Consider the following 12,904-nt stretch of genomic DNA (forward strand, 5'->3'; position numbering starts at 1 on the left):
GTGTTGTGTTGGATGGTATTTCCAGGTTCAGACTGAACATTACTCTCTCAGTGTTGTGTTGGATGGTATTTACAGGTTCAGACTGAACATTACTCACTCAGTGTTGTGTTGGATGGTCCAGGTTCAGACTGAACATTACTCACTCAGTGTTGTGTTGGATGGTATTTCCAGGTTCAGACTGAACATTACTCTCTCAGTGTTGTGTTGGATGGTATTTACAGGTTCAGACTGAACATTACTCACTCAGTGTTGTGTTGGATGGTATTTCCAGGTAAGTAACACGTAGCTGTCTGGGTCTCCTGGGTGGTCAGTGGATAACACAACTTTATTGTCCATTCCCAGTTGTTGTCGCCTATATGTAATTCACCAGCAAACAGACAGCGGACAGAGCCAAGCCGTTGATGCATTTTTCAGCACAACTCTGTCTGTACAGCGCCGGTATGATTATCAGTATAGACTATGGCCAATGCTGGTATGATTATTAGTATAGATTCTGTGCATCGACTATATTATCAGTATAGACTATGGCCAATGCTGGTATGATTATCAGTATAGACTATGGCCAATGCTGGTATGATTATCAGTATAGACTATGGCCAATGCTGGTATGATTATCAGTATAGACTATGGCCAATGCTGGTATGATTATCAGTATAGACTATGGCCAATGCTGGTATGATTATCAGTATAGACTATGGCCAATGCTGGTATGATTATCAGTATAGACTATGGCCAATGCTGGTATGATTATCAGTATAGACTGTGGCCAATGCTGGTATGATTATCAGTATAGACTATGGCCAATGCTGGTATGATTATCAGTATAGACTATGGCCAATGCTGGTATGATTATCAGTATAGACTGTGGCCAATGCTGGTATGATTATCAGTATAGACTATGGCCAATACTGGTATGATTATCAGTATAGACTATGGCCAATGCTGGTATGATTATCAGTATAGACTATTGCCAATGCTGGTATGATTATCAGTATAGACTATGGCCAATGCTGGTATGATTATCAGTATAGACTATGGCCAATGCTGGTATGATTATCAGTATAGACTGTGGCCAATGCTGGTATGATTATCAGTATAGACTGTGGCCAATGCTGGTATGATTATCCGTATAGACTGTGGCCAATGCTGGTATGATTATCAGTATAGATTCTGTGCATCGACTATATTATCACTATAGATTATGGCCAATGCTGGTATGATTATCAGTATAGATTCTGTGCATCGACTATATTATCAGTATAGATTCTGGGCAGTGACTGTAGAGCCTGGGCAGTGCTAGTGTGATTTTCAGCACCACTGCTAGTGGACAGCACCCGTGCAGTGTTGAACGTTTGTCTAAGTTGGAAAGAGCCTCTGAATATTTCAGCACCATGGAGAGGACCTTAGTGTGGATTCTCTTGCTGTTTGGTCCATTCTAGAAGCCCCTCCCTTTTCCCCCGTTGTCTGATCTGTCTGATCTGTCTGATCTGTCTGATCTGTCTGATCTGTCATGGGTCTTCGTATTTTATTTGACCTTTGTTTGACCCGGCATGTCAATAAAGAACAAATTGTCATTTACAATGACGCGGACCTCGTGCTCCTGGAATCATTGCTCCTATTTCAGACTATGTTTAGGTGTATATTTGTCTGTGTATGTGTGCCTGTGTCTATTTGTCTGTGTATGCCTGTGTCTATTTGTCTGCCTGTGTATGTGCCTGCGTCTATTTGTCTGTGTGTGTGCCTGTGTCTATTTGTTTGTGTGTGTTTGCCTGTGTCTATTTGTCTGTGTGTGTGTGCCTGTGTCTATTTGTCTGTGTATGTGTACCTGTGTCTATGTGTCTGTGTGTGTGTGTGTGTGCCTGCGTCTATTTGTCTGTGTATGTGTGCATGTGTCTGTTTGTCTGTGTGTGTGTGCCTGTGTCTATTTGTCTGTGTATGTGTGCCTGTGTCTATTTGTCTGTGTGTGTGTGCCTGTGTCTGTTTGTCTGTGTTGTGCCTGTGCATTTTTGTCTCTGATGAATAGTCTACTATAATTAAGTAATTTGACTTGAAAATAAAGGTTTCGCGCATACAGATTCCTACTCAATAACACCTTTATATACTTTGAAACTGTGTATTAAATGTGAATGTTAATGTTCTTGTTTGTTTTCTCTTTGCAGACGGTACGCCATGGCTTCCCCTACCAGCCCACCTGCCTGGCATTCGACCCCGTCCAGAAGATCCTGGCCATCGGCTCCAGAACAGGAGGCATACGCATGTATCCTTTTCCTTCGCCCCCGCTCTACTCTTTTTATCCCTCTCTTCATCCCTCCTCTCCTCCCTCCTCTTCATCCCTCCTCTCCGCCGCTGTTGTCATGGCTGTCATATCGCGGAGTCAAACCTGTCTGTTTGCCAGCTTGTGCTCCCAGGAGGCACCTGCGCCTTCTTGCGCCCCCAGGTAGGAGTTTATACTTTCATATATCCGGCATCATCCTGGAGAGAGAGAGAGAGAGAGTGTGTGTCTGTGTTGGTACTGAGAATACCTCTCTTCCTCTCTCTTTCTTTTCCCTCACCCTGTCCCTATCCGTCGGTCTCTTCCTCTGTCTCCCTCTTTCTCGCTGGACCTTCAGCAGATGCTTTGATGAAACGCTGACTGGAGGGAGAGCTCAGATTTCTGTTTGATGGAGAGGAGACCCATGACTGAATGATCATTAGCGTTGAGAGGCTAAACACTAATATCACGGCTCTCATGTGGCCCGTCATTCAGTCCATCTCTCTATTCCATTATTTTTTCCCCTCTCTCTTTAAGTCTCTCTCTTTAAGTCTCTCTCTTGAAGTCTCTCTCTTTAAGTCTCTCTCTTTAAGTCTCTCTCTTTAAGTATCTCTCTTTAAGTCTCTCTCTTTAAGTCTCTCTCTTTAAGTATCTCTCTTTAAGTCTCTCTCTTTAAGTATCTCTCTTTAAGTCTCTCTCTTTAAGTCTCTCTCTTTAAGTCTCTCTCTTTAAGTCTCTCTTTAAGTCTCTCTTTAAGTCTCTCTTTAAGTCTCTCTCTTTAAGGCTCTCTCTTTAAGTCTCTCTTTAAGTCTCTCTTTAAGTCTCTCTCTTTAAGTCTCTCTCTTTAAGTCTCTCTTTAAGTCTCTCTTTAAGTCTCTTTCTTTAAGTCTCTCTCTTTAAGTCTCTCTTTCTCCCTCCCTATCTTTTTCTCTACCCCTCTGTCTCTCCTTCTCCCTCTCCCTTCTTTCTCTACTTGTCATTTGAAAGTGTCCAGGTATAGACTAGGGTATGTATTCCCAAACTGGGGTACGCGCAATGCCGTCGGGGGTACGCCAAATAAAAATGTGATTCACTTTTTTTTTTTATTAAATAAAATACTATACATCTGGGTGAGGCTTTTTTCTCACCTGAGTAGCCTCGTTTCACTGCTTGCGTCAGTTACCTGATATGGAATGGGCTTCCTTGTAGTCATGGCTCTGTGTAGTACTCTGTGTTTCCCGAAGTCTGTTCTGAACTTGGGGACTGTGAAGAGACCCCTGGTGGTATGTCTTGTTGGGTACGTATGGGTGTCTGAGCTGTGTGCTAATCATTTGAATAAACACCTTGGTATTTTTCAAAATGTCAATGCTTCTCGCAAAGACAAGTAGTGATGCAGTTCACCTCTCCTCTACTTTGAACCAGGAGAGATTGACATGAACGTCTCTGTGTACATTATAGGGCCGTTCTGCTCTGTTCTGGGTCAAATGTTTGTGGTCCTCGAACATATGACCTGGGCAGTTGTCCAAGTGCAACCAAACTAGAGCCTGTAGGTCTTGTTTGGTCGGTAACCTTGTAAAGGACCCAGAGTAGCGTTTTATTTCGAAAATACCTCTCCTAATCTTAGCTACTGTTGCATCACTGTGTTTTGACCATGACAGTTTACAATCCACCAAGCAGCTTAGTCATCTCACTTTGCTCAATTTCCACATTATTCATTACAAGATTTAGTTGAGGTTTAGGGTTTTTGTGAATGATTTGTTCCAGTACAAAGTTTTTAGTTTTTGAAATATGTAGGACCAGCTTATTACTTGCCACCCGTTCTAAAACTGACTACAGCTCTTTTGATAAGTGTTGCAGTGATTTCACTTGCTGTGGTAGCTGACTTGTATAATGTTGAGTCATCGTCATAGTTACAGTACATTCGGAAAGTATTCCGATCCCTTCCCCCTTTTTTACACATTTTGTTACGTTACCGCCTTGTTCTAAAATGGATTACATTTATATTTTTCCTAATCTCTCTCTCTCTCTCTCTCTCTCTCTCTCTCTCTCTCTCTCTCTCTCTCTCTCTCTCTCTCTCTCTCTCTCTCTCTCTCTCTCTCTCTCTCTCTCTCTCTCTCTGTGTGTGTGCATTTGTATCAGTTCGTCTCTGTGTTTGTGTTCTACATTGCTATTATCCTGCCGTGCCATACTGGATGTGAAACAGAATGGCTTTTCAATAAAGGTCAGGTAATAGAATCCTGTTCTGTCTGGAGGACAGGCACTTCTCATCCAAGCCTATCAAAAAACACACCAACCTGCCCACGACGACCTCTCGCCCTCACACAACCTACTGGGAGAGAGAGAGAGAGAGAGAGGATGGGAGGAAAGAGGGAGAGGAGAGAAGAGAGAGGGAGAGAGTGGAGGATACATGAACGGGAGGAGAGGCAAGGAATTATGAGGATAAGAGGAGGGGGAAGACGAGGGAGGTAAGAGTTTAAGAGGAGAGGAGAGGGAAGACGAGGGAGGTAAGGGTTTAAGAGGAGAGGGAAGACGAGGGAGGTAAGCGTTTAAGAGGAGAGGAGAGGGAAGACGAGGGAGGTAAGGGTTTAAGATAAGAGGGTGGCTGACATTGAGGGAATAGGAGGAGAAAGAGGAGGAAAGAAAATGTTATGGGGTGTTATGGGGTGAAGAACGAAAGGCAATTTGAGTCTAGTCTGATGATAGGACCACTGCTGGTCTGTATTCAGTCTGATGATAGGACCACTGCTGGTCTGTATTCAGTCTGATGATAGGACCACTGCTGGTCTGTATTCAGTCTGATGATAGGAAAACTGCTGGTCTGTATTCAGTCTGATGATAGGACCACTGCTGGTCTGTATTCAGTCTGATGATAGGACCACTGCTGGGCTGTATTCAGTCTGATGATAGGACCACTGCTGGTCTGTATTCAGTCTGATGATAGGACCACTGCTGGTCTGTATTCAGTCTGATGATAGGACCACTAATGGGCACACACACACACACACACACACACACACACACACACACACACACACACACACACACACACACACACACACACACACACACACACACACACACACACACACACACACACACACACACACACACACACACACCACACACACACAGGCACACCCGTAAATGTTCATGGCCACCAACCCATTAGCAGCCTAATTAAATTAGATGATTTTACAGCCCTCTATTCGTGTAATGACAGTTTTATCAATGACCACTATTACTGTCTTATTGGGATAAGCTGTCGACATGCCCCTTTGATGTCCACCTCATGATTATCCCTGTGTCCATGAACACATATCATATTCCTCATTTAAACGGAGCAGTAACTGAAATACAGACACGGACTGTATCCCTGTAACCTCTCACATAATATCGTTTCATACAATATTAACTCCTGCAGAATTATGCATTTCTTGCAGTAAAATAATAGAACTAATTGTTAATTTTGTCTCGAAAACAGGAGTGGAGAAGTATGATTTCTTTCTTTCAGCATCTCTTGAGAAAATGTGAGTGCTTGTGTCATGTGTCATCTTTGACACTGCTATGCAAGCGGACAGTATTTCAACCACATAACATATCGACCACATAGACGAACTGAAGTCTTATCAGGAACGTGTTTCCTTGTTTTTCTCTGATTTTTATTTCCTTTAAAACTGGTCAAACTGATGACATTTGGACAATTTGCAAAGGACCAATTTCTCCATTGTTTTGGAATTGTTTTGGAGTTATTGGGCTTTTTCCCCGGTCCCTAAAAGAAACAGACATATTTAACTTGTGTTCACTAGATTACTAATGCACTCATTCTATCGATGTAAGACATTATTCTGGTGAGCACTACTTTACTGTTTTCTGGCGTAACAAGTTATGACAGAAGAGAAGCTGCGTGTACTGTATATAACTTTAGTTGACAAACAATTGGCTTACAACATTTTGGAAATTATAATATGGCTTACCAAATGTCGGGAAATTATCAGCAAAAAGTTGTCTAAATTAGGGGAGAAAGTAGCCAGTTGTTTATACTGTCCAGTACGGAGTGTAAGCAGAATTCATTTTTACGGTGGATTGAACATGCGCAGGTAGCCTACTTTTTTGTGATTTGTTTTACAATCAGATGAAAACATCATCACACGACACCAATGACATGTGAAACTGAGCCTGTGCAGACTGCGAGAAACAACACTAAACGGGATGAGATGTTGACATGCCACAGTATCCCATCTAAGATCAGCGTATCCCAGGCATCTTATCCGGGTTTATCATTTTTTGGGGGTGTTTTTTGTCATGAGAATTTTCAATCCCAATGATAATAACTATCAATCAATAGCTTTGACCAATCCCCGAGGTTTGTAAGACCATGGGTTTAATAATAATTAGGCAAAGACTCAGCTTTATGCAAAAGGTTAGTACAGTTTATTCAGAGAACATTCTGAAGTCCATTATACAAACACATCCATTTTATAGCTGCACACATACTTCCACACAAACAGTAGGTGAGTTGAATCCTTCTCCATAGTTCTCACCGCTGTGTATACCTACCCAGCCGACAGTTCCAATCCCCCGAGATTAGGGAAACCTTGAGAAGTACTCCCTGTCCTCATCAGTTTCTCAGAGTTCTAGCCAGGTCAGTTCAAACACAGTTTAATTGTTCTTCGGTATTTTCTTAGGCACACACATACAAGTTCAAATTCTAAGCTACGCCTTGCTCAGACAGTCTGTGTTTTTCCACTATACATATACATTGTTTAATCTAATTCTGACTAAAACTACACACATCATCAGATTAGAATTTTATGATTCTAATCAATTTCATACAATTATATGGTTTCAGAGTGGAATTATTTAATCATTACCTTTCGACATAAATTATTTGATCAGTTTTGTAAACGGGATATGATGTTTATATGAGTCAACTAAGAAACAGAATACTTGAGATTCCCCAAAAAATAACAGCATATTGGTGGGTATGTAAACAATGGTACGCTGAATAATAACAGGATATTGGTGGGCATGTAAACAATGGTACGCTGAATAATAACAGGATATTGGTGGGCATGTAAACAATGGTACGCTGAATAATAACAGGATATTGGTGGGCATGTAAACAATGGTACGCTGAATAATAACAGGATATTGGTGGGTATGTAAACAATGGTACGCTGAATAATAACAGGATATTGGTGGGTATGTAAACAATGGTACGCTGAATAATAACAGGATATTGGTGGGTATGTAAACAATGGTACGCTGAATAATATCAGGATATTGGTGGGTATGTAAACAATGGTACGCTGAATAATATCAGGATATTGGTGGGCATGTAAACCAAAGGTGAGTGAAGCAGACACTGGGACTGGAATGGAACCACTGCTGAAATATAATAGAAAAACATCCCGTCTTACTGTGTGTAGGTAATGCGATAGGAACAACCGAATACACAAACCGTAACTTAAATGAGGTGAACTATGACTTTCTACTGTGTGTACAACCTCTGAATCACTAACCAACAGAATACCACTGTTTCAATATAGCCCCACCCTGCAGTGCTAGCTACGCTGCTAGGTAGCTCCCGTCTGTGTGGTCCATCTCTCCCATTCCTCCGTGCTGTTTTCATTTATCTTTATGGATCCTTAGGGATCAATCGACCCTGCACTTTTCGTTTGAGAGCAAGCTCATTCCTTACCGGCGTGGAAGAGACGTGCTTCGATACCAATCTACCTCTTCTGCTAGCATATTGTCCATCCAGCCCACCATTGACCAGGACTCTATGCCAAGTTTTTTTTCTCTCTCTCTCTCTCTCTCTCTCTCTGTCTCTATCTATCTATCTATGTTTTCTTGCTCTGCTCTCCTCTCTGCTATCTCTCCATTTTGCTCTCCTTCTCTTTGTCTTCCATCAACCTGGCCAGTCCTGCTGGATGAGATAGGAGGGGCTGCTGGTTCTCTGGCTGCCTTCCTCTCTCTCTTCCTCTCTCTCTTCCTCTCTCTCCCTCAATTCGATTCTATTCAATTCAATTAAAATTGCTTTATTGGCATGGGAAACATACAGTATGTTAACATTGCCAAAGTAAGTGAAATAGATAATTAACAAAAGTGAAATAAACAATAAAAAATGAACAGTAAACATTACACTCATGACATTTCCAAAGGAATAAAGACATTTCAAATATCATATTATTATTTCTATATACAGTGTTGTAATTATGTGCAAATAGTTCAAGTACAAAAGGGAAAATAAATAAACATACATTTGGATTGTATTTATAATGGTGTTTGTTCTTCACTTGTTGCCCTTTTCTTGTGGCAACAGGTCACACATCTTATCGCTGTCACACCCTGACCATAGTAAGCTGGTTTTTCTCTGTGTTGGTTGGGGCGTGAAAGTGACTTGGGTGGGTCATCTAGGTGTATTGTATTTCTATGGTGGCCTGATATGGTTCCCAATCAGAGGCAGCTGTTTATCGTTGTCTCTGATTGGGGATCATATTTAGGTAGCCATTTTCCCCATTGTCAGTTGTGGGATCTTGACTATGTTTAGTTGCCTGTCTGCACTATTCTGTATAGCTTCACGCTTCGTTTGTGCTTTATTGTTTTGGTGAGTTTTCAGTTTATTAAAAATATGTTGAACTCTACTCACGCTGCGCCTTGGTCTCACTCATATGACGAACGTGACAATTGCTGTGATGGCACACTGCGGTACTTCACCTAATAGATATGGGAGTTTATCAACATTTGATTTGTTTACAAATTCTTTGTGGATCTGTGTAATCTGAGGGAAATATGTGTCTCTAATATGGTCATACAATTGGCAGGAGGTTAGGAAGTGCAGCTCAGTTTACACCTTCATTTGAGAGCCATGTCTGCCTAGGGCAGATAATTCACGGGTATTGTCCTAATTCTGCTCTGCATGCATTACTTTGTGTTTTACGCTGTTTTACTGCAGAATTCTGCAGGCAGAGTCTCAATTTGTTGTTTGTCCCATTATGTGAATTTCTGGTTGGTGAGTGAACCCCAGACCTCACAACCCTCGAGGGCAATGGGTTCTATAATTGATTGTAGTATTTTTAGCCTAATTGGGATGTCTAATTTTATATTCCTTTTTATTAAATGTTTTATATATTTATTTTTTCATATAAATACAGTGGCAAGAATAATTATGTGAATCATTTTGAGTTACCTGGATTTCTGCATAAATTTGACACAAAATTTGATTTGATCTTCATCTAAGTCACAACAATAGACAAACCGAGTGTACTTAAACTAATAATAGACACATTATTGTATTTTTCTTGTCTATATTGAATACATAATTTAAACATTCACGGTGTAGGTTGGAAAAAGTATGTGAACCCCTAGGCTAATGACTTCTCCAAAAACTAATTGGAGTCAGGAGTCAGCTAACCTGGAGTCCAATCAATGAGACAAGATTGGAGATGCTGGTACGAGCTGCCCTGCCCTATAAAAAACACACTATTCACAAGAAGCATTGCCTTATGTGAACCATGCCTCAAACAAAAGAGATCTCAGAAGACCTAAGTTTAAGAATTGTTGACTTGCATAAAGCTGGCAAGGGTTACAAAAGTATCTCTAAAAGCCTTGATGTTCATCAAACCACGGTAAGACAAATTATCTATGAATGGAGAAAGTTCATCACTGTTGCTACTCTCCCTAGGAGTGGCCGTCCTGCAAAGATGACTGCAAGAGCACAGCGCAGAATGCACAATGAGGTTAAGAAGAATCCTAGAGTGTCAGCTAAAGACTTACAGAAATCTCTGGAACATGCTAACATCTCTGTTGACGAGTCTACAATACGTAAAACACTAAACAAGGATGGTGTTTATGGGAGAACACCATGGAAGAAGCCACTGCTGTCCAAAAAAAACCATTGCTGCACATCTGAAGTTCTCAAAAGTGCACCTGGATGTTCCACAGCGCTACTGGCAAAATATTCTGTGGACAAATGAAACTACAGTTGAGTTGTTTGGAAGGAAAACACAACACTATGTGTGTGAAGAAAAAAATGCACAGCACACAAACATCAAAACCTCATCACAACTGTAAAGTATGGTGGAGGGAGAATCATGGTTTGGGACTTCCTCAGGGCCTGGACAGCTTGCTATCATCGACGGAAAAATGATTTCCCAAGTTTATCAAGACATTTTGCAGGAGAATGTAAGGCTATCTGTCCGCCAATTGAAGCTCAACAGAAGTTAGGTGATGCAACAGGACAACAACCCAGTAGACAGAAGTAAATCAACAACAGAATGGTTTGAACAGAAGAAAATACACCTTCTGGAGTGGCCCAGTCAGAGTCCTGACCTCAACCAGATTGAGATGCTGTGACATGACCTCAAGAGAGCAGTTCACACCAGACATCCCAAGAATATTGTGGAACTGAAACAGTTTTGTAAAGAGGAATGGTCCAGAATTCCTCCTGGCCGTTGTGCAGGTCTGATCCGCAACTACAGAAAACGTTTGGTTGAGGTTATTACTGCCAAAGGAGGGTCAACCAGTTATTAAATCCAAGGGTTCACATACTTTTCCCACCCTGCACTGTGAATCTTTACACAGTGTGTTCAATAAAGACATGAAAACGTATAATTGTTTGTGTGTTATTAGTTTAAGCAGACTGTGTTTGTGTTTTGTTGTGACTTAGATGATCAGATCAAAATGTTATGACCAATTTTATGCAGAAATCCAGGTATTTCTAAAGGGTTCACATACTTTTTCTTCCAACTTTATATATTTATTACTCCATATACAATCGTATACATACGAACAACAGCTGACGTTCCTTTTAATGTCGTAGAAGGGCTTTCTTGCCTTGTCGCTCAGATCGTTCACAGCCTTGTGGAAGTTACCTTAGCCGCTGATGTTTAGGCCAAAGTATGTATCGTTTTTTTGTGTGCTCTATGGCAACGGTGTCTAGATAGAATTTGTATTCGTAGTCCCTGGCAACCAGACCTTTTTTGCAACAGCACGGCACCCCACACTTGTTGATTTAATAATGACATATTTTATTTCTACCAAAACTGCTTTCAATCCGTTTGTATAGCAGACCCTCATGTCAAGTTGAGTCAAAAGCTCTTTTGAAGTCAAGAGAAGATATTGCTTCTGTTTTGCTTTGTTTGTGAATTAGGGTCTGCAGGGTGAACACGTGGTTTGTCATTGTAACGATTCTCCTCTTCTTCTGAGGAGGAGTAGGAAAAGTCGGACCAATGTGCAGCATGGTAAGTGTCCATAATTAGATTTTTTATAAATCAACATGAACACGGAACAAAACAAAAAAACACGAACAAACAACCGAAACAGTTCTGTATGGTGAAACAGACACAGCAAATAACTACCCACAACCCATAGTGAGAAAACCGGCTACCTAAGTATGATTCTCAATCAGAGACAACGATCGACAGCTGCCTCTGATTAAGAACCATACCAGGCCACACACAGAAATACAAACATAGAAAAAACAACATAGAATGCCCACCCCAGCTCACGCCCTGACCACACACAGAAATAGACAACCTAGACATAAAACATAGAAACATACAAAGCAAACTATGGTCAGAACGTGACAGTCCTCGTAATTTGGTAAAAAGCCAATTTGATATCTGCTCAGTACGTTGTTTTCACTGAGGAAATGTAGGAGTCTGCTGTTAATGTTAATGCAGAGGATTTGCCCACGGTAGTTATTGGGGTCAAGTTTCTCTCCACTTTTGTTTATTGGGGTGAACAGTCTTTGGTTCCATATATTGGGGAAGATGCCAGAGCTGAGGATGATGTTAAACTCTCTCTCTCTCTCTAATTAAATTCAAAGGGCTTGATTGGCATGGGAAAGAAATGTTTACATTGCCAAAGCAAGTGAAATATATAATAAACGAAAGTGAAATAAACAATCATAAATAAAGTTATTGATGCCACTGCTCTGTTCCATATGTTGAGTGGGTGATTGATGTGGAGAAAGGCTGAGAGAGAGAGAGAGGGAAAGAGAGAGAGAAAGAGAAAGAGAGACAGAGAGCAAGACAGAGCGAGAGAGACAGAGAGCGAGAGACAGAGAGAGAGAGACAGAGAGAGAGACAGAGAGAAAGAGAGACAGAGAGCGAGAGACAGAGAGCGAGAGACAGAGAGCGAGAGACAGAGAGCGAGAGACAGAGAGAGAGAGACAGAGAGGGAAAGAGAGAGAGACAGAGAGAGAGAAACAGAGAGAGAGAGAGAGACAGAGAGCGAGAGACAGAGAGAGAGGGAAAGAGAGAGAGACAGAGAGCGAGAGACAGAGAGCGAGAGACAGAGAGACAGAGAGCGAGAGACAGAGAGCGAGAGACAGAGAGAGAGAGAGCGAGAGTCAGCGACAGAGAGCGAGACAGAGAGCGAGAGACAGAGAGCGAGAGACAGAGACAGAGAGTGAGAGACAGAGAGTGAGAGACAGAGAGTGAGAGACAGAGAGTGAGAGACAGAGAGTGAGAGACAGAGAGTGAGAGACAGAGAGTGAGAAACAGAGAGAGAGAGAGAGACAGAGAGCGAGAGACAGAGAGAGAGGGAAAGAGAGCGAGACAGAGAGCGAGAGACAGAGAGCGAGAGACAGAGACAGAGAGTGAGAGACAGAGAGTGAGAGACAGAGAGTGAGAGACAGAGCGAGAGACAGAGAGCGAGAGACAGCGA

At 41.6% G+C, this 12,904-nt stretch overlaps 1 protein-coding gene across 4 annotated transcripts in view; it reads left to right on the plus strand.

Annotated features, from left to right (window-relative positions):
- The window catches only part of LOC139546245 (syntaxin-binding protein 5-like), a 232,336-nt gene that overhangs the window by 18,696 nt on the left and 200,736 nt on the right, over positions 1-12,904 (plus strand). For all 4 annotated transcript variants that reach the window (XM_071354386.1, XM_071354387.1, XM_071354388.1 and 1 more), the window contains exon 2: positions 2,160-2,257. In XM_071354386.1, coding sequence (XP_071210487.1) covers positions 2,160-2,257 — 98 coding nt within the window. The remainder of the gene's footprint in view (positions 1-2,159; positions 2,258-12,904) is intronic.

The sequence above is a fragment of the Salvelinus alpinus genome, chromosome 20 (genome assembly GCF_045679555.1).
Source record: "Salvelinus alpinus chromosome 20, SLU_Salpinus.1, whole genome shotgun sequence".
Classification (NCBI taxonomy): domain Eukaryota; kingdom Metazoa; phylum Chordata; class Actinopteri; order Salmoniformes; family Salmonidae; genus Salvelinus; species Salvelinus alpinus.